Below are 24,522 nucleotides of genomic sequence, written 5' to 3'. Positions count from 1 at the left end.
CAATTTTTTTGTTATAAAATATGATGAATGATGTGTCGAGACTCGTGTAACTTGCTCGCAATGCCTACCCACAACACTACACACAATACACATAAATGAAAGGAAAATTAAAAATATCTAAGTATACTTTAATAAATTTTCATAGGTACTTGCTGTACTGTTGTTGTTATTTTATCTTTAATTTCGCAAAGCATAATAACCGTTTCTTTCAAAATAGCACATGATGTGGAAAAAATTGGCTATGAAATTCTTTTTTTTTTTAAATTTCTATAATATTATATGCATAAAATACTTGTTTCACAAAGTTAGCTACCATACTCCTCGAATGACTCATGAAATTTTGTGTAGATATGAGAATCGGCTTATAGTGTAGATACTAGATATGAGAATCGGCCATCTATTTTTCATGCCCCCTGTGATGAAGGCAGAAGCTTGTAGGTAAAAAAAAATTATCATCTAAATCTAATCTGTTTTTATTGATGCCTACTCAGTTTTATACATAGTATTACTACATTCATAGAAGATTCATAGTATTTGTGATAAATAAAATAAGTATGCATCAATCTATGGAATATTAAATTGACACAAATTGTACTACAGTGAATCTAACAATAATTAATAGGTCAATGGAAAATAATTTATTAGAAAAAAAAATTCGCAGTAATACATAGTTGTATTTATAATAGCAATAATGCTAGAAGTATAAACTCGCATTTATGGAACATTCCTAATAGCTACTTTTTAATAAAATCACAAATATGATTGAAATACATTTATTTTACCACTTAAACTTAAAAGCATCATCTTTTACCACCTTTCCTCTTAGATTTACCAGGCCTCTGATTCTTTTTCTTATTATTAGGTTTAAAGGACTTTGACTTGTAATCAAAAGGTTTTTTCTTAGCAGAGCTGTTAAAACCTTCCATTTGATTTGAAGATTCTCTGGTATTCAATTTCGAGCCTTTCTTTTTCCCGCCAAAACCGAATTTCTTATCTTTCATTGCGCGCCTTTTGTTTACTTTCTTGCCTTCGTTTTGTTTATTACCTTTGTTATCGTCCAAAAATCCTAAATCACTTGATTTACCTTTCCTGACTCGTTTTAACTGTTCTAACATTTGCCTTTTGTCAGCAGCTTGTTTCAATTTTGTGTCAATCTAAAAAAAAATTAGTAAATTAAAAGGTTATATTTTTTAGTCTGTGACAGTTATGTATGCTTTTTTTTAAAACAACAGCTTGATCTTGTTATATTGATATATTCAAAATCAATGATAGAGGAATTGGCACCTAATTTATACATATTTCAATTAAAGTTGATAGCATTTATTATTGTGTCGTCTATAAGTACAAATTAGTTTTATTAACTTCAATATTATGTATCAAAATTATTATGAATTAAAAAGTAACTCTATTTGTCTGTCTGTCATGTGCAAACATGCTTGTAGAAAGATAGAAATGCTTCAATTCAATTTATAGAAAACTTCATAATAATAGTACGAGATCCGGCTGCAGGATTAGTGCGTTCATCGGTTTTTTGCTGAAAACCGAATTTTTATGTATATTTATAATTAGGAGAATATATATCGACTAGGTTGCCAGTCAAAATTTGGCCGCAAGCATGTTTAATTAAAATTTTTCTAATCGATTTTTGGGAAAAAAATTCGTTCACTTGTTTTTTGAATAAAATGTAGTCTACATCACGGCAAATGATATAAAGATTCAAAAAAATCACGGTTGCCGTTTTTCACCTGGCCGCAACATCTTGGCAGCCTGATGCAAACAGGTATGATTTCGATTCATTTTTACGTTCATAACGTACATTTATGAATCATATATCAAATTAAAGCTAATTTTTTTCTATTTATTATCATATATGGTTGCCTAATTAAATCCGGCCGCAAATAAGGGTTGCCGGCTGTTAAAAATTATACACCGACGCATTCGCGTGCGGCAGCGAAACAACGAGAAAAAGAGAGGATCGGCTGTTAATTATATTAAATCAATATTACTTTTTAAATTTGTCATTTTGAAAAGGACGACATATTTTCTTTCACTCAACCTTAAATATTCAACATCTTTAACAGCCGGCAACCCTTATTTGCGGCCGGATTTAATTAGGCAACCGTACATGATAATAAATAGAAAAAAATTAGCTTTAATTTGATATATGATTCATAAATGTACGTTATGAACGTAAAAATGAATCGAAATCATACCTGTTTGCACCAGGCTGCCAAGATGTTGCGGCCAGGTGAAAAGCGGCAACCGTGATTTTTTAGAATCTTTATATCATTTGCCGTGATGTAGACTTCATTTTATTCAAAAAACAAGTGAACGAATTTTTTTCCCAAAAATCGATTAGAAAAATTTTAATTAAACATGCTTGCGGCCAAATTTTGACTGGCAACCTAGTCGATATATATTCTCCTAATTATAAATATACATAAAAAGAATGCGTCGGTGTACTTATAGGCGTAAATATTTATAATTTTTAACAGCCGGCAACCCTTATTTGCGGCCGGATTTAATTAGGCAACCATATATGATAATAAATAGAAAAAAAATAGCTTTAATTTGATATATGATTCATAAATGTACGTTAAGAACGTAAAAATGAATCGAAATCATACCTGTTTGCACCAGGCTGCCAAGATGTTGCGGCCAGGTGAAAAGCGGCAACCGTGATTTTTTTGAATCTTTATATCATTTGCCGTGATGTAGACTACATTTTATTCAAAAAAACAAGTGAACGAATTTTTTTCCCAAAAATCGATTAGAAAAATTTTAATTAAACATGCTTGCGGCCAAATTTTGACTGGCAACCTAGTCGATATATATTCTCCTAATTATAAATATACATAAAAATTCGGTTTTCAGCAAAAAACCGATGAACGCACTAATCCTGCAGCCGGATCTTAGACTATAAAATAAGTAGCAAATTCACAATATCATTACCTGCACTTGGCAAACTTTATCACAAAATAAGGAATATAATACAATATCATTACCTGCACACGCTTAGCAATCTTCTTCTGATCCCTCAACTGTCTGACTTTCTCCACCCTTGCTTGCGCAGCTTGCTTCGCCATCAAATTCTTTCTAACTTTCTGCATGTGCTCATCTGTTTTGGCCATCTCAGCAAAGAAATCATCTGGCCTAAAATGTTTTTTTTTTTAATTAGTAGTCTATTTTAATTCAAAAATAAAGAACCAAGGCTAGTGAGAAATAAGTTTTAAGTAACAAATGGTTGTTTTCCATCTTAAAACTACAATCACCTTTAAAACTAGATACAAAGAAGTTTAAGTATCAATGTACATCATAAATAATTTGTAACAAATGTGGTGATTTCAGAACTGCTGTAGTAAAGCATATTGACAACAAACTCATTATAATTTTTTGACAAATTCACTACATTAAAAAATGTTGTGTGGTTTTATGAAACCAGGGTAAAAGTAAAACTTTTTTTCACACTATAGACATTTAACGAAAAATTATCGTATTTGTACGATAATTATCGTACGTATCGTGCGTCACGCGACATGCGCTACACAGACCAAAAAGTTCGAGACAATTTAATAGAAGTTTCACTTTAAAAAAATAGTATGACAAGAACAGGTGATATATTCCTAACAGGTGACTAATAAGTCATAATATTGCTTATTATAACAAATATTAACATTAAATTTCTAATATTTATACTTTTTTAATTAAACTGTACCTTTTAGTTGGAATATTGAGCTCCTTCAAGCGTTTGATCCCATCAACAACAGCTGCCTGTGCCTGCCGGTGGATTAGATTCTCCCTTTTAAACTCATTCAATACTGGATCTTGTGCGGGATCATATACCTGCTTTCCTTTGCTATTTTCCTGTACATTCCTAAAAATTAAATAAAAAATCTTTAATCATTAATTTTGATTGAGTTTAATATAATTTAGGTCATAGAATTCAATACAAAACTTGGAATACATATCTTAAAGGTTCACAGAAATGAATACATGAAAAACCCTTTAAAGAAAATACATATAAGATACGAGCTATGCTATGCAGTTTCACCTGCATAATATAAAGCCTTTTGGGTTGTTCTGGTACTACAATACTTCATCACCGCCAAGACGTATCATCAAAATCCGTTCAGTGGTTGCATTACAAAGTAACAAACATACATTCTTAAAAAAAAATTGCGATTATACAAACAATAATTTACTTTCTACGTTGTGCAGTTTGTTGTAATTGCAAGGCCACATCTGGTGCCAAAGGAGCAACTGCAGTCACCAAATCTAAAGTTTCAACCCATGGTAATTTTAGTTCAAATTCTTTTAATTTCGCTTTTAAATCTGCTACATTGTTCACGTAGCGTTTTTCAATTTTCTCTATTTCTTCATTTAGCCCAGGTTTAAGCAGTCCTTTTGCAAAAGCTTCTTGCAACTGGAAAAAAATAATGAAAATTGAAATCACAAATTTTATAAAATAACCATAATATCTTTCAACCAGACTATTACCTCTTCATCAGAATCTACATCACTTTCACTGTCATTTAATACAAAATCACTCGTCGTCATTTTATGTGTTTTATAAAATTGAGAGAAAATTATAGAACCGCATAACCTCGCAAACAATATTCAAAAAATTTCAGGCGCTGAGCGCACGTTGATATGAACCTGTCAAACTCAAATTCAAACAATGAATAAGGTTGAATTCAAATGACATTGCCAAGGAGCAATAGAGAATTGCCAGAATACAATAATTTGCCATAGATTAAAAGTAGGATAGCTTAATTTTATATAAAGACAGCATTGTTTGTTGTTCTTAAAAAATAACAGATGAAAGTAAAATTGCTTTGATATGAAATAACATATTAATATGTATTAAAAAGATGTTGAAGCGTATGGATAAGAAAAAAAAAAAATTATTCACTTCTATGCAACATAGTAATAAATACGCATTACTATATTTTCAAACAGACGCCATGCAGACACATGCCGGTAAATCACATTCCACATGCAAATTAACACGAATACGCATTACGCAAGTCGCAAACCCAAGGCATACCGCATATTTTTTTTTTTTACTTGTGCCTTATGCACAAACACTATTTTGTACAATAAACAAATGTTTGTACGCATAATATGAGTTAGCTGACTTGAGATGTTCTAGGATAAATTAATATAAAATCAGTGTACATTTTATCATGACTTTAAATTACTATTCAAATAGTACTCACTACTCAAATATATGTAATACTAGATTTCCGCCCGCGGCTTCGCCCGCGTATGCAAAGGAAAACCCTTATAGTTCCCGTTCCCGTGGGATTTCCGGAATAAAAACTATCTTGTGTTAATCCAAGTTACCCTCTATATGTGTGCTAAATTTCATTGTAATCGGTTCAGTAGTTTTTAAGTGAAAGAGTAACAAACATCCATACATCCATACAAACTTTCGCCTTTATATATAATATATATTATAATATATTGGTTATTAGTATCAATAATATATATGTACACCATTTGAAAGTCTTTAATTTCAACATGAAAATTTCCAAAGATATAATATTAAGTAACATTATATCTCGGAAATATTATGCTTATATAGAAAATATATATTATAAATACATTTTCACAAAAATTTTGTCTATTAACATAATAAATAAATTCTTTTCATGAAAAGTTGCTCAAACGCCAAGAGATAATGAAAATTTTGGATTTTTGGATGTTACTATTCAAGCTAAGATACTAGATGAGGCATGAATTCCTAAGTGATTCCTAAGGTGTTCCTAAGCATTAGAGCCACATAGAGCTGTACGCTAACGTGTAAATACACCACAGAAAATACACATACAGATTAATGAACACTTAAGTGTAAGTGTTCTAAAATGTAAGATATTGAATTTTAACATTTAATTTTCAGGATATGACACAATAAACGTATTCTGAAAATTAAATGATAAAATTTAATATCTTACATTTTAGAATGCACTTATTTGTTCATTAATCTGTCGTTCTAAATATAGAATAATAATAGTTTTAATTATCTGTAAAGACCATAAGCAATAAAGTACCATAAGTAATAGACCATATCCAATAAATTTACATTGTCTATGAAAACATTTCCTCAATTATATTACTTTTTTATTGAAATGAGAATAAAATTACAAGGTTAGTAATTTTTAATTTATAAAAAATTATTATTTATTTTATAAAGTATTTAACATTAATCTAAGACACTTTCCAATGATAAAACTTACAAATATTTATTCTAAATTTGACCGGAAGTCGATAGTACTTCGACTTGTTCCATGAAACCCCCCCGTTGTTTTGTATCACGAAAATGCAATGGCCGCCATCTTCGACTCTTGTGAATGTTTTGGTCGTAGTTTCGGACTTTAAGGCCTTTTTAATTTGTGCTATGAAAATATTTGACGGATATCGCCTAAATACGTCGTAGGGGTTGTTATTTTATTTGAGAAAAGGTTAGTACAACTTATATTCTTATTTTACTCTTTATGTGTTTACATCTGGATTTCTTTATAAAATTATAGTGTTAGTATAGATGTAAATCTTTTCATACTATTATCCTGATTACTTTTGCTATTGACCCTTTCTGCCTTTTATTTCTTGTAAATGATTACATCTACTTGAAGAAAATACACAAACCTCATTTTCTTATTATAATATATTTTTCACTTCTTTGTTACTAAGCGGAATCAAATTAAAAGTTTCATGCAGTAATTGCAAGTTAACTATTACATAGTGGGCTATATTTCGTTACAAATTTTTGGTTTTAGGTTAGTGTTTACTTTTTTGATGTTTGGAGACATTTCATTTTCGTGCCACAATAATGGCGGCAGTGAATATTAACCTATCTGCTTATTTTACAACTTTACGCATGTTTCCTATGCGTTTTTGTATTTTATTTTGCTGTGATCCCTTATATTTTCTCGTAGGAAGCGAAATAATGTGAATTTTGAATATAATTTGGAACAATGACCTCGACAATAAAGTCGTATACGAGCGTTAAAAATATTTTCCGGACATAATATAACTCCGATCCCGAACTTATATATGAAGATATCAAAAGGCGCAGGGATAAACCATCAATTTTCGATTGCAGTCGAATAAATTTAATTCGGAGACCAGGCGTTCTCCACGGCATCATCTCGGGTCCGACCCAAGATGGTATTCTCAGCATGTCAACTTCATCGGAATATGAACCTGTGGCCCGGCAAGTGAGTAAAATAATTATGTTAGAAAAATCCATTTTACACAACTAACTTGCTAAGCTCAACACATACTATGAAATGTCTAAAAAAATAAGCTAGAAGGTACTGTTTTTGAAGTGTTAATTAATATTCTTATGAGATTTTCTAGACATTAACAAGCATAGTTCAAACAAAATGCAATGAATTTACTTTATTTTGCATTGGTCATGATCTTAAGTCTGACAAAGGTTATTGTACAGTGAAAAGGTATTTCCATAAATCAAAATGTATATATTTATCTATTGATGTTGTTTTACAGTTCATACTCATGATTATAATATATTGTATGCTGCAGGAACTTTTACGATTGAATAAAGAATTTTCTACCAATGTTGTATTATTACATCCTTTAGTTTTAAAATTATTCTAAGTATTAGCCATAAGGTTGGTAAGTTCTGTGGACTTCTTAAAAATTTAATATTATGTCGCTGTATTACTATCAATTTGAATTAGGGCACATGATATGGGATGTTGATTTGATATTCAAGTACGTCTATTTGATAAAAGGTTTGGTTGATGTATTATGATATCTATATATTATAAATAAATAAAAACAATAACCAAAATTATACCTATGTGTTTAATATAACATTAAAAATGTATGTGTCCTACACAAGCATAACACAGCTAATTGGTAAATATATTTTTGTTACAGAGTTACGGGCCGACCACCTCCAGTGCAAACATTTTTGAACACATATTGGAATCAAAAGTAATGAATACTATGGATGCACCAAGTGTTCGTACTCCAGTTTTGAGGGCTGTACCCATATCTAGTAATGAGGGCGACCCCGAACCTGATTCCACAAACCATGAAAGTATTATAAAATCTGTTCATAAAGTAGAGAATAAAGATATTGATTATCACATTAGCGATAAAGGGTGTGATGGTGAGATGTCTGTAGATTCCCTTCCTAGAATCATGAGGATAGAGGAGGCCTCTCTTGATACCGTGGGGCATATTGCCTACCCCATATTACAAGAAACCGATGATTCCAGTGATGGAAATTATATAGAAAATACTGCAACACTTATTCAAGCACCTCTGAGTAGTGCAATTGTACAGAATGTTGCTAAACTTCCTCAGAACTTTACAATTAATGTTGATGCAGCTGTCGGAAATATAACAGCTATTCAAAATGTTTCCCAAGATGTTACCGGTAACCAAACTTTGTGGTTGCCTACAATTCTTGCAACAAGCGCACCTACGGATAATAAAAGTGATGATGATAGACAACAAGGTGTATCACAAATAATAATCACAAGTGAAAGTTATGTAAATGACACTAACCTCGGTAGAAGGGCAAATATAATAGAGGCAAATTATAATTCTCGCCCAAAAACTTCTAAAGTGCAAATTCTAAGTAACATAACTTTACCCAAAAATTCGAATTATTCACAACAATATATAACACAAAACAAAGATATAACAACTCAAGTGTATGGAACCCAGAATCATGTATATAAACTAAGTGCTAATGTGGTGTCCCAAAAACATATTAACAACTCTGTCCTATGTACTAAGACAGGTAAAAGTCAGTCCCTTATTGGTGGTGCAACTTTATCACCTACAGTTATTAACAACAGCCCAGTAAAGAATGTATCATATGGGTTTGCTAAAGGCACAAATATAGGTAAAGTGAACAATGGTGCTAATCTTAATACTATGGTGGCTGCATCGTCTGGAAACATGCAGTGTCACATTTTGTCACGAGTTGTATCTGCGCCAAATAAGGTGTCTGTACATTCTGGAAAGAAATCTGTAAATACATTTAAGGGTAAGAATTCCCAAGTGCAAAAAAATCAATCAAGAGCAATAAAGATTATACAGCAGGCTGGTACTGCGCATAAAACAGAAAGCAAGACATGGCCTGTGGCCAATATTACATATAAAGGCCAATCTTCAAATTATAACAATATGGAAAGTAACACTTCTAAGGTAATACAAAAGGTGGGCAGTCCTTCCAATAAAAACCAACAACCTTTGGCCTTACAAAAGGTGCAAAAAGCAGAACGGTTGGTGCTACAATCGCCCTGTGGGCCTGTTCTCTTAACCACAGCTCCAATGAGCTCAAGTCTTCCAAAAGGACCTCATTATGTACAGTCAGGAGCTACACCTAATCTTCGGTATGTTCAAACATATGGACCTGACAATCAGCTCTCTACGATATCACAAGTATCAGCTAATCAACAGTTAACAGCACAAATTTTACAATCACTATCTCAACCAAAGCTCATGCTTCAACAGAGCCCTACACCAGTCACTTCAAAAAGAAATAATATATCTACTCATCCTATTGAGGAGATAGCTGAAGTTAAACCTATTAATCATAAAAGGATTGTTTTGTAAGTATATGATGTCTTTTTAGTAGGTTTTATAATTTTTTAATTTAGTAAAAAACAATACATTAATATATTACAGAAATATGTCTAAATTTAAACCTACGTAAGATAAGCAAATAATTAACTCATAAATTTTTATCTTTTACAGTGGAGATAAGTCAACTTTACTAACTGCAGATGATATCATTGGCACAGAAGAGAGACCAAACTTGTCAGAGGAATTACGACGATACACACACCAGGCATTGGCACTTATAATGCTGGATCATACATATGCCCTGCCAATGCAAAAGCAATCAGTAGTTTCGTCACCATCTCCTGCTCCAGTTTCTACCCCACCTGCAAGTCTCTCTACAACAATTACAACAACATCTGCACCAACAACAATAACTACTATCACACAAATATCATCGCCATTAAGCCCTATGAAAACTTCACCTATAATTCCAGCCACCACACCATTTGATCTTACTCTTTCAACAATTATCCCAACATCGCTTCCAGCACCCCTTCCAGTAGTAGCGACAGTACCAGCTGTAAGTTGCATTACATACAAACCACAACCACCTCCTCCGCAAGATGATGATGCAGCATCTGTTATATCATCAATTGAAGGGGAGAGGAGACCTCCAGAGCAAGGTGGCAGTGATACTGAGACAGCTCCGGAAGGGGAAGAAGAAGGCAAAACAAGATGCATTTGTGATTTTACACATGATGATGGATACATGATATGTTGTGACCGTTGTGGAGAATGGCAGCATGTAGATTGTATGGGCATTGACAGAAATAATATTCCTGATGCTTATATGTGTGAACTCTGTCAACCTCGCGCCATAGATAGGCGTCATGCTCGTGCCATACAATTAAGGAAAAGAGAAGAGTTGAGCGCACTTGGAGCTTCTGACTCCGATTCGTCAGAATGCACAAGAATTCCCGGGCAAAGACGAAAGAGATTATTAACAGTTACGACATATACAAATACAAGTGGATCTTGTGTTACTACTTATAATAATTCCACTGTTCCAGTACTTCCACCTCTACCGCAACCGTCATTACCACCTTTACCACCGAAAAGAGGGCCAAAAAGGCCAAAGAAAGCAGAAATGGTTAGAAAGGGAACAAAACGAAAGCTCACAGAAAAACGTGTCAAACGCAAGAAGGAATTAATGTTAAATAGAAACAAGTACAATACAAGTAGTAGTATGTCTAATAATCAGTCGCACTGGCGAGATCTTTACGAAGTTGCAATGACGAATCATTATAGCCCAGAATTGCGAGCAAAAATCATGAAATACAGTAGTAAACTTGGAAATACATCCAACATGGCTTCATCTATCACAGCACATTTATGTACAACAGTGCCACACGCTGGCGGCAAAATATTGATTGCTACGAAAGATCTAAAAGAGAACACTCCAATAATTGAATTGAGAGGAAAATACATGCTTTCAAATCAACACCGCCCACAACTACAAAACTCGGCACGGGCAGGTAGCCAAAAGCCTGGACCTTTTGTGTTTTTCTACAGGTTACCTAAAGACAACACTCAGATATGTATTGACACTAGGACATATGGTAATGAGGCTAGATTTGTTCGTAGGTCATGTAAACCTAATGCTGAACTGCAACATTGCATTGTAAAAGGAGCTCTACATGTTTATTTAGTAACTATTGGCGTTATTCAATCCAATACGGAAATAACGGTTGGTCATGATTCAGATGGTAGTAAACAACCTTGTGCTTGTGGCAATCCCAAACATTGCAAAATTAATGGTGTTACTTCAATGGCACCTAGAAAACCGATTGATTACCCTCCAAGAGAAAAACGTAGTCGTAATAGATGTTACAGTTCGTCTTCACCGTTATCCCCACCGTTGTCATCTTTACTAACTACACCTACAAAAGAAATTGCTCCACCATTTAAATCAGAAGCTCCAATCATAAAACCTGAGAAAAAATCACCGATAAAACACGAGTTGCCTCCTATGTCACCAGTTAAAGAGCCTATAATGTCACCTGAGTATTTTGAACCTATAAAATCAGACATTCCTGAAATTAAAGAAGAGCATCAAGAAATAGATCTTACAGCTAAAGAAGAAATGAAACCTGATTTAGATGAGCCTGATTTTGTTAAAATTGAGCCTAAGATTGAGGAAAAACCAGAAGAAATACCAATGCCTGAAACAAATTATGAACCAGAGCCTCCAGCCTGTCCAACTGTGATCCAAATACCTTTGATTGAAGAAATTAAAGAAGAAAAACCAAAAATAGAACTATATGAAGCTCCCGAAGAACCAATCTTGCCTTCATTGTTTTCAAAACTAGAAAAAGTTGAGGAACCAAAAGTGGAAAAAGAAGAAGAAAAGCCTAAAACTGAACCGAAATCGGAAGATGAGAGACCAGTGACTCGTGAAGTTACAGCTAAGTCTGCGTGTCATGATCGCTCTTCACGATCAAGCAGAACCACATGTGTTAATCAAGACTCATTAGATGATAAAACTGATGATTCTCAAGACAAATTGCCAACACCTTCTGGCAAAGAAAAAGATAAAAGGAAAATGGTAAGCGATAACCAAAATAGTTTTAATAATCTTATTTTTAAGTTAGATAAATTTTATGCTAAATCTAAGAATTGTTTGCAGACTCGTGAAGAACGTAAAATGGAGGCTATAATGAAAGCATTTGAAAGGATGGAAAGAGCTGAACAAAGGAAACAAGAGGTTAAAGAGAGACAAAAGCGCAGAGAATCAGATCCGCATCCTCATAATTACAACGAAAAAGATGACGATGATGATGTACACAATAGCTTCAAAAAGCGGAAAAGGTATGGTGTAGTTTGTAAAGTGCATGTTGAATATATGATATTTTTACGTGTGAATGAACAAGTGAAATTTATATTTAATACATTAATTTTATTTTACAGACGTAAAGGTCGTGCACGCACTGCTTCGCAATCCAATCGACGTCGTCTCAATTCTGCTGATAGTGATCTTGTGACTTCAGGAGATGAGGCACAGCCTTTCTCCCCACCTCCAGAACATTCTAGAAATGATGTTCATACATCTATTGATGAAGATAAGTCACATGAACCTGTTTCTGAGGTATGTTGATAAAAATTGTTGTCTTTCTATTCATTTAATTTGTTAATAATTAAGTTTAGAGGACTAATTAAAATTTTATTTTAGAACCTGGGATTGAGTTCAGCGTGTCTCCTTGTGGAAGCGGCTGTTGGTTCCGTCGAATCAGCGTTCAAACAACCGAAAACTAAGAAGACTATGGCTAACGAATGGATCGGTCGGTCGCCGGATCGCACTCCTTCACCGTACAACTCTCCATACCGCCCGCCCTTAGTTTCGGCTACGTCTTTAGAGAGTTTAGTGAGAGTTGCGTCCACCATGATTGGCGATCTCAGTGGAGGTCAAGACTATCATGAAGAAGAACCGCACTCGCCGCCGAGAACTCCAGGGCGAGATAGAAATAAACCTCCAAAGAAAGCTAAACGGATCACACGAAGTACGCCGCCTACTGAACCCCCGGAAGTCGCGCAACCAATGCAGCATAGTGCTAAGAAGCGATGGTTAAGACAGGCCATCAGTGAAGAGAGCGACACACCATGTATAGGTATTGCGTCACATCATTAAATATGTATTTTTGTGTCTATATTTTCTTTTATGAATATTTTTACTATTTTAAATGTAGACACCTTTGTTTCAGAATCTCCACCCAATGAAATGGTTACTCCTTTGAAGAAGCGAAGATTGGCCAGAGAATCTTTGTCCTACGACCAAAATCCTATAGATCACGTATGTATTAACTTTGGTCAAATGTAAATTTAAGTATTATGGCCTAGCTTATTATCTCATTTTTTTTTATATTTTCGTTTAGAGTCACGATGAGACTTCGCCGGTGTTAACGTCTGAAGATTCACCGGTAAAAGAAGACTCGTTAGCATTGGCGCGGCAGTATAAACGAAATATAATGGATATGTACGCAAGAGATAGAACGCGGTCTGACAGTGGCCAAGGTTCTGATGATCAGTGTAACATTGACCATGATGTTCTAAACGTAAATTTAAAAGGGCCACATAATTCTGAACATATCAGAAGGATAATTGGCGTCCCTGACGAAGAAACGCCAGAGATACCTAAACAAGTCGACATACCAGCAAATAACAATAACAATTTGGAAATTGAAGAGACTAACAATAAAGTTGTGCCAATGGAAATAGATACGACTGTGATAACGCAATCAAAACTAGAATCTAATGAGATCAACACCGAAGTAAAAGGCATCGAAAGTCCAAACGAAAAAATTAACAGCTCACAATCCGCCGATACGAGTGGCAATTCGTCTCCACAACGTGATGAAATGGATGACATTCAAAAGAAAATACATTCATTTCATACAGAAAACATAATGATTTTAAAGAGTAGGAATAAGAAACCGCCAAAAGAAAAACGGAAGAAAGTCAATCTAAACTTCGATCTCAACATGGTTGACGATCAGATCAGTATTCAGTTGCGGACAGAAGACGATACTAGTAATAGGTCGGAAAGCAATGGGGATATTCACGACGATGCAAACTCGCATGAGGATGTGAAGATGGACGTATCGCCAGAAAATATACCGTTGCCTCCCGTCGAGTCGATACCGTTACCGGCTCCAGAGACTATCCCCTTACCAGAAGAAACCGATCCGATGCCAATAATTCCGTCTCCAGAAACTATACCTCTTCCCGAGGAGCCGATGAAACCGAATCCAGCACAAACGTGTCCGGAATCACCTCCGGAACTCGAGGAGAAAGAGATCATCGAACGTCCCACCGTCTTAGAATCGACGGTGCCGTTCTCGACGAGGTTCAGCTCGACTGGCCTGTTCTCGGGCATATTCAGCAACATGACGCATTCGTTCAAAGTGGACTCGTCGATAAACGAGAACATACCGAACATGTCGCTAATAAAAAGTGCAATAGATAGGACTACAAGTTTAGACAGTAGTATATTCGATAAGGACAGTATTACGCCAGTGGACGAATTGAAAAGTGTGCAAGAGATTTTGACGCGAGTGAACAATATGGACTCGAATAACAGTGTGTTGCTGTCGGGCGTGCTGAAGAGCTCGAACAAGTCGAGCCTGTCGTCGCCGGCGCCGGCCGCGCGCGGCAAGCCCTACTGCCCGCGCAACGACCCGCGCCTCAACCCGCCGCCCGCCGACAAGCCCAAACCCGTCCGCAGGAAGGTCAGTTGTATTTTATTTCTTTAAAATGTAGAATAATTCTATATTATCTATGTACATGGCTATACCTACTACAAAAAAAAAATAACATGTAACATTTTTGATTTCATGGTTACGTATTAAAAATAAACCTAAATAGTATTTTTTAAACATGTTTAAGTAAAATGATGGATAATCTTGTATGTAGTTGCATACATATATCATTATGACTACATTAACATTTGGATGCTAATCGTTATGCAAGCTGATTGTGGAGGTGTGTGATATTTTACAAAACTTAACCAGATCAAGGTTAGCATGATAAGATATAAGCAGTTATCCAAACATGAGTATTAAAATGTTTATATTTACAAAGTTATCATTTTTAATTATTTATTATTTAGCATTTATTTTATTATCTATTTATGATACCTTCTTTATAATTAATTAAGTGTATTTTTTGTGCTGTGTTGAGTACATGTAATAAACACTTGGACACTATAAACAATAATTATTATAGTTTTTGAGGTGTAGTGTAGTTACATTGGTACATACTCTTTACTTACAAAGAAATCTTTGTCATTGAACTGGTAAATTAGTACTATTGTACTTTTAGAAACTAAAGCTTGTACTAGTTAAAACTGTGTTACAGGCTAAAAATGAAAAAAAAAAAAAATCTTATTCACTAAAAGTAAAAACATACATTCGTTCATATATTACACCAATTTACAATGGAATAAAATATGTACTAAATTAAGCTTATACAGCACACGTATAAATTTTATCCATACATAACACGCACACGCAACTAACCCCTTGCTCCTCGCAGCTCTCTATAACGGAGTACCGCAAGCGGCACAAGGGCCCCGCCGCGGCGGACGACGCGGGGCCCCCCGAGGGGGAGCTGTGCGCGGGGCCTGACTGGTCCTCGGGCTCCACCACCTCGTCGGGCTCCGCCTCGCTGTCCCCGCAGCGGCTCGACGCGGCGGCCGCGGCCGCGGTCGACGAGCTGGAGCAGCGCCTGCACAAGGACCTCTCGTCGCATATGCCTAAAGGTGAGATTCGCTTGCAGGTGCTATGTGCCTATAGGTAAAGGAGGATTGTACTATAGGTGGAGTGAGCAGCGCCTGCACAAGGACCTCTCCGCGAATATACCAAGCTGAGGCTTCGTTCCACTAGGAGAATTTGAGGCGGATAAATGTACGCAGACAGCAGAGCTACCAAAGACGTCTTGCAGGCTTGCATATACCTAAAGATGATGACTCTAATGGATAGATTTCTGGCATTTAACATGCTACATTTTATATTATTCAATTTTTTTCTTTTAATGTTGATCAAATCGTCGAACTATGTAGTAGGATTATATTTTGTAGAATAGATTAAAAATCGATTAAGGCTACCTTGAGTTCTGCTAAATAACATAGCAATAAATTGCATTGCAGCAATTATAGTTAACAACATTTTGAAAGCCGTAAAATGTAAATTCTGGATGAGCCCAGATTAACCTACATTTTCTACTCTTTTATGTTCCTGTCGACGTTATTTAAAGACTGCCAAAGTGATCGAGATAATTTCATGGCAATCAAGCCGTCAGTATGTAATGAGTTTACACTATACACAATTATTGTCGTGTTGTACTTCCTAGTTCCTTTGCGTGCAATTAGAAAATAAACACCCGCCTACATCCGGCTCGCTGCATAAATCTATGTAATTAATTGCACTTTTATCGAGCTATTACGATTCCATGACTAATTAAAAAGTTATATCAACGATTTGTTGTTTTATCGATTAGTTTAGTTCCAATTTATAGATGCTTTTATGGGATCATGTTAACGGTATTAAATTGTGTTAGATTTTAATAAATTAATATTTAATAAATTATTAAATTTTTAGAAACTAAAAAATTGGGTCAAATTTATTCTAAAATGTTATTTTCAAACTATGTTTGCCAACATTATACACATAACACAATATCAAGCATGAGTAAACAATATAAAAAACGCGAGATCGTGACTTGAACGTTCATCGTAGCGCGTTACAAAAACAAAGGTCACACATTTTGATTCAGTATCAGAACAGGAACTTAATTTGAGAGTACATTGGATGTCGTCACTAAAATTGCGTTTATAACGTTAACTATACTCTATACCCTTATCACTGAATCAATACCATCTAATCCAGGCCATATCATTTATCTAAACGTATATCGAATCAATAATTCAATTGATATCTGCCGTGAAGGTTCCATACAATGAAATTAACATACAACTCGACGTTGTTGGAAACAAAAGTGAATACTTGAATACACAAACATGTTTTTGTTGCGACGAATGGCCGCTGTTTTCTTGCCAAGTGCCAGATGGGCCTGGTCGTACGTGAATTGATCATTCTTGATGCAAATGAATTTAAATGAATCATTACAAATGGCCTGACTAATAGGGGCGATTTATGCAGCGAGAGATAATTGATACTGGCGGTTTTGTCCTCGTTATCGTAAATTGAAGCGTCCTGATGCTTACACGAGCCGTTTTGTCAATCTATTTTTGTGCGCAGTCTAGAAATTACGGACGGAACACATCGGTCGGGTCTTGCCAACTAATGTAATAGAGATCGATTTGATTTATAAATAGACTCTTATGTATTTTTACTGCATCCAGCGGATATTGCCATTAATCCAATGTATTGTAATAGTAAATCATGAATGTACGCTTGCTTTACAGATTAACCCAAGGTTTTACACTGCTATGGCGCAGAAATAGCTGCAAAAAAATGAACACGTGAAGAATTTGCATTAACCATCAAACCGCAAAAAATACATAAAACTATTTTTATAACAAACATTTAAAGTGACTTATAACATGTTTTTATTTGATATAACTACCTACTTTTGAATGAATATTTTAACAACATATTAATATGAAATCCGGATTTGCGGCTCACATATACTGCGAATAGTTTATGTTAATTCTGTGACTAATGTATACATCGTGTGTACGTTCTTGTACAACAATAGGAGTGTTTGTACAAATGTTAGGGGTTTCTTTGTTGCAAGGTTTTATACAAGGTTCTTATACTTTATATGCCGTGGTGTCACTGTTTGATAGCAGCAATAGTTTGTGGTACTTGAAAACAGATTTTATTAATATGAAAGTTATACATTAAACTATACATTTTACGGGAATAAATATATTTTATATTTGTTGTTTGTTTTAAATACAGTATAATTTAAGTAATTTACAATTGCCAACCTGTTCACTAAACTATTATTATAAATGCGAAATTTCGGTCTTTTACGCTTTCACATCTGAATCGATTGGGATGAAATTTGAGGATTTGGAGAAGAAGTCTTTGGGAAAGGAGGAAAGAAGTTATTTTTTTTCATATCATAATCACATTTGTCATAAAAACCTGATGGCTTTGTACAATAGGTATATCACAAAGCGAGTTAGCATTAATCCCTGTGAAAAAATCTTATTTTAATCTTATTCTAACTCTCCATTTTTACTCTACATTAAACTCGACGTTTACGATTGGTATCTGGCTTAACAGAAAAAAAAATCGACTTTCGATTTCTGTCCGGCCTGAAACAAAACCAATTTATATCAGGCCACGCACAAAAAAAATTCGAAAAAAAAATGAAAAAAAAAATTACATTCGAAATTCGAATCGCCCGCAGGCGTGTTCGACGCGCAGCCGACGGCGTCGGAGCGGCAGCGGGAGAACCTCAGCTCGCGGCTGCGGCGAGAGTTCGGCCTCGCGCTGCCCGACGACGAGGAGGCGCGGCCGCCCACCGACACCGCTGGTATGATCATTCTTTTACATTTGATTGAGAAAAAGATAAAAAAAAGTAAAAATATTACAAAATATATAAAAAAAAAATACTAGCTAAACATATAGCCTTCTAATGGTAAAGTAATTTTTCAAGTTGATTGATTAGCTTTGGAGTAAATCGCAATAAACAAACAAAAAATCTATATTTTTTAATATTATTTGTAAAATAGATGTTAGTTGCTAGCTTTGTGACAAAGAAAATGTTTATTTTGGATCCTGGGTCTAATTCAAATATTCATTCTAAAATTTTCAACAAAATCTGCGGGGGTTCAACTGTGAAAGCGTAACACAGATTTTCGCATTTATAAATGTTTGTGTTAAAATCCTCACGTCTTAGAAGTTATTTTCCTAGAATTAAATTATTTGAGGGACAGTCAATGATTTGACATCATTATGAACAGCGAACTAACAAAATGAAGTACCTAGTAGCAATAAGAGCATTCAACTTCGAAGTTTGTATATTGAATGTAATTGAACTAATTTAAATTATTTAACGCGTAGCTGTTTTTCTATTCATGTATGCATACCAAAGTAATTGACGATTGAACTGTTATGCTACGGCCACACTACCTTACCGTCTACCGGGCTTTTACCGCAATAATTATGGCATTAAATTACCGTCTAAATTACTGCATGAACTGGTGTGGTTACACTACAGTTTACCTAGATATGTCGGTAATTATTGGCATTTACCGCAGCAAAAAAATATTAGTTAATAATTAATATATAATATGGTTTCTGTAATAATTCATCAAGGATTCTTTCTTTTTAAAAAGGATTTTTTCTTTTTCAAATCATCATATTGTACTTGGAAATGATAAATTTTGTTTGATCCGACGCCACGCATCATTGTGTACACTGCGATGTTTATAGTTCTTCTGTTGGGTATCCCCAAGATCCCAAAGAGAAGAATTCCAAGAATTCCCAAAATTTGCGCCATCGAGCGCTTTTTCATTTGACCACTCCATTTCGGTCGATACGTGCGTCGCCGGTGAGCTCATATTGCACACTGGACAAACGGTAGTGTGGCCGCATACGCAATAATTACGGCGGTAATCTTCTTTGATGTGCGAAAGAATACCGCCGCCAGAGCTATTGCCTACCGCCATTTGTCATATTGATTGGCATTGTAGAATTATGGCCATAAGTCGTGGTTACACCTAGGTGTTGTTAAAGTTGTGGCAATAATTATTGGCATATCACGGTAGTGTGGCCGTAGTATTACTGTGACGCATCTAATTATTTTAACAATTTGATATTCACATTTGTGCAAATGAATGTTAAAAGTTATTGTTAAGGTCGAGAGGTTCGAGGTTAGACGAGTGCAAAAATTCAATTGATTTTGAAATATGTTTATCGCAATTTTAACATTCAAATAAAAGTGTGTTTAAACGACGAATCTACGGCCGTGCTATTACAGGCAAAAATTGAAATATATTTTACATCCACGAAAAATATAATACATGGAACTAAATTAAAAATAAATAATAATCACTAAATTCTGATTAACTTGTCTGTCTGATTTCAGTCACATTAAAGATGCTTATAGAAATATTACACAAGTGAATTCACTATTCCCTTGCTCTTTTTATAATATGAAACTATACAGGGTGTCCCACTATTGGTATACTAAGCGCGAAGGTACTTGTAGTTTTGCATACACTGATCACGTAAAAAATACTTAAACATCAAAATTACGTCAAAAATTTTTTGCTAAATTTTTCCTGAAAATCCATGTTTTCTTTTCTAGCTTCGCGCAGACGGCATAAACCACTTCTCTTATGTGAGCATTTTATCTATGAAAACATAATCTTAAACGATAGCTCACGTGCTAGTGGCGAAAATGGGCGGGTTTCTTGTTATGGGTGTACAGTTGTACACATAGAGTTTTAAGAATTCATCTATTTGAAAAAAAATGCGCCTGGATTTTTTAAATTATTTTTTACGTACTCAGCCTATGCATAACTATAACCTCCTTTGAGCTTAGTATACCAACAGTGGGACACCCTGTATAATGATTAATAAATAATGAACAGTGCATTTTGTTGTTTCCAGATGTGGTGGAGGGCGCGAAGCGATGCGAGAGGTAGAGGCGACTCTACGCACATGCGATAAGAAAATATTTTTGTAAATCTCACGTTTCGCTTGTAATATATTATAAATGTAACTTTTTTTATCGAGTTGTGTGTGAGGCGTTGTATATTTCAGTTTTCAACTTTTTTTTTTATTTTAACTTCACGGTTTTTCTGCAAGTACAAATTGTTTTTATTTTCCCCTCTGTACATATTGTATATAGATTAATGTAAGTCGTAGGGAAGCTATGCGGTACGTATGTATAACGGTATGTGAAAAGATTTTTTATATATGTACAATGTTTATGTATCTTATTGATATGTTTATTAATATATTTATTTGATGGCGCGTCCTAGGGAACGTCGGCTAAGGTTTTGTACGCATAATGTATAAGTAAATTATAGTTGTTTTTATTGTTTTACTTTTTTTTAGAGTATACACCGGGGTCTCGGGACTCCCCTAGGCTATCTAGGCGTAGTGTTAGGGGTGTAATTAGGAATCGATATGAATTCGCATTAGCCATTGTTAGAGGTTACATTTTATGTGTCATAATTTTAGGTGCGCGCGTGTCTGCAATAAACGATCACACCATCACAACGTTTTGCCGTGTTTCATGTTCAGTTCTCCCAGTTATATTTTCCCCGCTCTTTTCTTTATTAGAACACGTTCAATGATCGCGAATTATTCGTTATGTGTCTGCGTCACGTGCGTCGGAACGTGTCGGCCATGTTGCACAACTTCCACACGTGTTATCGCACATTAATTAATATCATAATATCGTAAACAGGATATGTTTTGTATCATTTTTTCATACAGTTTAGTGTAAATTTTATAAATTGTCGAAAAATCCTCATTCCCCGTACGTTTCGTTGTAATTCCGTAGCATGTTTTATGATGTTTGTTTTAATTGTAACATAATCATCGATTACAAGAGCAATTTTTTATATTCATCGGTATGGTTGCTGTCTAATGAATGATATCTTTAAAATCGATTTAATAAACGTAGTGTATTGCAATAGTTAAAAATATTAGTGATAGTAATAATGCGCAGTTTTAGATATAATTAGTATAAAAATGATTTTTCACACACTTGTTTTCATTGATTGTACCTATAGATGATAATTAGCGAGTCCGTTACAGTTTTTACTCTTTTTATTCGATATAATTTCACGTTTAGACAGTGACTATACCTAACATGACAACGAATGTATGTTGTGAGTAGGACTCGGGCTAACGTCACCTTCCCAGTGAAAATGTGCGAAATGCAAAATATTCTATTGGTTGTGACGAATACAGTTGTTTTGTTCGGGCCTAACTGAGCGTCCAGTTACTATCTCGTGTTTCTGTCACAATTTCTCATCTAGTCTCCAGTCGGGTAACTTTACAATATGTCTTTCCACGTAAATCCACATTTCAGTTTCACAGCTCTATTTGAATAGAAATTAGATGTAATTACTAAATACCAGTCTGTTTTTTTGTATGCAATATCTAAGCGGTATCCAGTTGACTCAGTTTAAATTATGTCGTTGCAGTATCTTAATATCTATCGGTTATATCTGTCCATTGCATTTGACAATGCGTGGTTAATCAAGCCCAGTGCGTTGAAATTGCTCAAAAATTGTACAATTTGATTTCAGTAAATGATTTTTCCAAATCACACGGTCAGCCTTAATGCTTGTCGCCTAAATTGAACCTTCTTACCGCCTATAATTTTATTTTTAAGTGGGCACAGCCATACACGATTCTTGTGTTCATTTCGTTACTTAATATTATTTGTGATACAATCAGTCGGGAGTCACATAGTGATCGAACTATCCATTGGAGAATTTATTTTATTCTTTGCACTTATTATGTGGTCACTCATTCTCGTGCCGAACCGGTTTCTGCACAAACTCAGTGTAAATAAGTACGATGTTGTCACATTCATTTTTTTTAATATGGTTATTTGTAATTTTATAAATACTTTGGCATTTATAATAATCACTCCGAGGAAACGTTTGCAAGTGTGGCAATATTGACGACTACCTACTCGGTAAACGTCATTTCACTAAGCATAATCGAACTTAGATTTAGTCAACGTGTTGCAATAATCGCCTAAAGGCTTACGTGTAGTGAAAAAAAGTAGACGGAAAATGATTTAGCTATTTTACTATGTAATTCATTATTTATATATTTTTTGTACAGAAAGCTATTTTAGCGGAATTTGGTGTAATATGAAGTGTTAACGTTTTTGGAGATCGACATTGATAAGAGAAAAATAAAATTGTATATATTTTAACTGGTTGTCGAATAGATTGTAAATTTGTCGCTTATTCCCTTCAAGTTAAAGTGCATTTTGTTAAGACTCCTTTTGTCCGTGTTGCCATATTTTATTTGGTATTTTAATTACTTTAGCATTATTTACTGGTATGTCTTTAGTATACATTTATTTTCGTGTTCTATTGATTGTATTAATTGCAAAGTTTTTTAAAACGATCGTTTTACAAAAATGTATATTTATTTTAACATGATTTGATGAACACCTCTTTTAAAATAACATAGAATACTAAAGTTTAAGAATATGTGTGTTATTGGTTGCTTTAATTTTGAACTTTATATGCACTTTAACGTCTCGTAGACAATTAGATGAAATCTTTGTGATAATTTTTTTAAAATATCATTCAGTAGAAAACTGTCTGTAAATGTAAATATTAAAAATAATTAATGTTTAAGCAAAAAGCTACATATATTTTGTTAACAATTAATAAAATCACTTGATAATGTTTGCATATTATTGTCAATTTTGAGGTTAGTTTTCCTCCCACTTACCGAGTTGTCTTCTGTCGATTATTTTTAAGACATTATAACAATGAAATATTTTGCAATTATATAATTTTTAAACTCTTAAGTGGATCATAAAATAGAGCTGTATATTATCCAGATGTTAAATATTGATTATTTCTTTCTTAATGTTTGAAGTAAGCATGTAAAATTTAAAATAATAATATAGAATAAAAGATGTTATGATAATTAATTACATAAAATCTTCGTTTGAATGAAATGCCTTTCCTTTCATCCTTTCCTTACAGAATACACAAAAACACACACTTATACATACACGATGAAAATATGTATCAGATATGATTAACTTTTTTATTGGTAAAACAACAAGCATTATAAAGTTTAAATACATATCATAAAAAGTATAGCCTAGGATCCAATTCTGCTGGTAACTATTTTTCTTTATGATGAAATTAGTTTTAAACGAATGTTATTGATTAATTTTAAAAATGTGCTATCTTGTCATTAGAAAATATATATTGAATTCAATTTATCAGATGATGAAAAACAAGAATAAATTAGAACTAACGGCTTCTGTTGCCGCTTTACTATCGTCCACGTAATCTCACACAACTTGCGCACGATTCCGACAATTGATTAATTTGTAATTACAGACTTCGATCATAGATATACACGTGTGCGTTACCCAGGCAAAATGTTTTGCTTTAGAGAGATGAGACTTAAACAAATAATTAGTGTATCATGAGGAGCAATTTGTTTACTAATAGCAAAATTTGTTTGAATTGTAGTTTTTAAGTTATTTAAGAAAAACAAATTTTGCTGGAGTAACGTTTGAAACGTTACCCAGGCAAAATCGTCTTTCAAAAATTAGTTTCAGCACGGAACCAAATACATGAATAGATAGCTTTTGTTGAGTAGTAAATGTTTATAAATAGCAAAATTTGTGTGTGGTATAGTTCTTTAGTTATTTAAGATTTTGCTGCGGTAACGTTTTGGGATTTCCCAGATCTCGAAAACGGCTCAACGC

General features: G+C 34.1%; 2 protein-coding genes across 5 annotated transcripts; one reads left to right on the top strand and one right to left on the bottom strand.

Moving 5' to 3' along the window:
* Positions 1 to 759: 759 nt before the first annotated feature.
* Positions 760 to 4,658, bottom strand: LOC123692457 (probable rRNA-processing protein EBP2 homolog). Its single transcript, XM_045637207.1, has 5 exons — positions 4,498 to 4,658; positions 4,203 to 4,423; positions 3,716 to 3,874; positions 3,006 to 3,153; positions 760 to 1,154 (listed from the first exon to the last, which is right to left on the bottom strand). Exons 1-5 carry the CDS (start codon positions 4,555 to 4,557, stop codon positions 801 to 803), a joined length of 942 nt encoding a protein of 313 aa, XP_045493163.1. The 5' UTR covers positions 4,558 to 4,658; the 3' UTR covers positions 760 to 800.
* A 1,665-nt stretch (positions 4,659 to 6,323) lies between these two features.
* LOC123692917 (inactive histone-lysine N-methyltransferase 2E) lies at positions 6,324 to 23,737 on the top strand. 4 transcript variants are annotated; one of them, XM_045637787.1, is made up of 12 exons: positions 6,324 to 6,464; positions 7,106 to 7,220; positions 7,909 to 9,599; positions 9,745 to 12,157; positions 12,239 to 12,420; positions 12,520 to 12,697; positions 12,782 to 13,217; positions 13,296 to 13,399; positions 13,482 to 14,834; positions 15,640 to 15,865; positions 18,487 to 18,612; positions 20,697 to 23,737. In XM_045637787.1, exons 2-12 carry the CDS (start codon positions 7,182 to 7,184, stop codon positions 20,729 to 20,731), a joined length of 6,783 nt encoding a protein of 2,260 aa, XP_045493743.1. In that variant the 5' UTR covers positions 6,324 to 6,464; positions 7,106 to 7,181; the 3' UTR covers positions 20,732 to 23,737. The 4 variants fall into 4 exon arrangements, with proteins under 4 accessions (XP_045493743.1, XP_045493742.1, XP_045493744.1 ...); XM_045637786.1 differs by having other exon boundaries at positions 6,939 to 7,220; XM_045637788.1 differs by lacking the exon at positions 7,106 to 7,220.
* The last annotated feature ends 785 nt before the right edge of the window (positions 23,738 to 24,522 follow it).

This window comes from Colias croceus, chromosome 6 (assembly GCF_905220415.1).
Source record: "Colias croceus chromosome 6, ilColCroc2.1".
Classification (NCBI taxonomy): Eukaryota; Metazoa; Arthropoda; class Insecta; order Lepidoptera; family Pieridae; genus Colias; species Colias croceus.
Note: the sequence above shows the minus strand (reverse complement) of the source record. Positions and strands in the feature narration are given on the sequence as shown.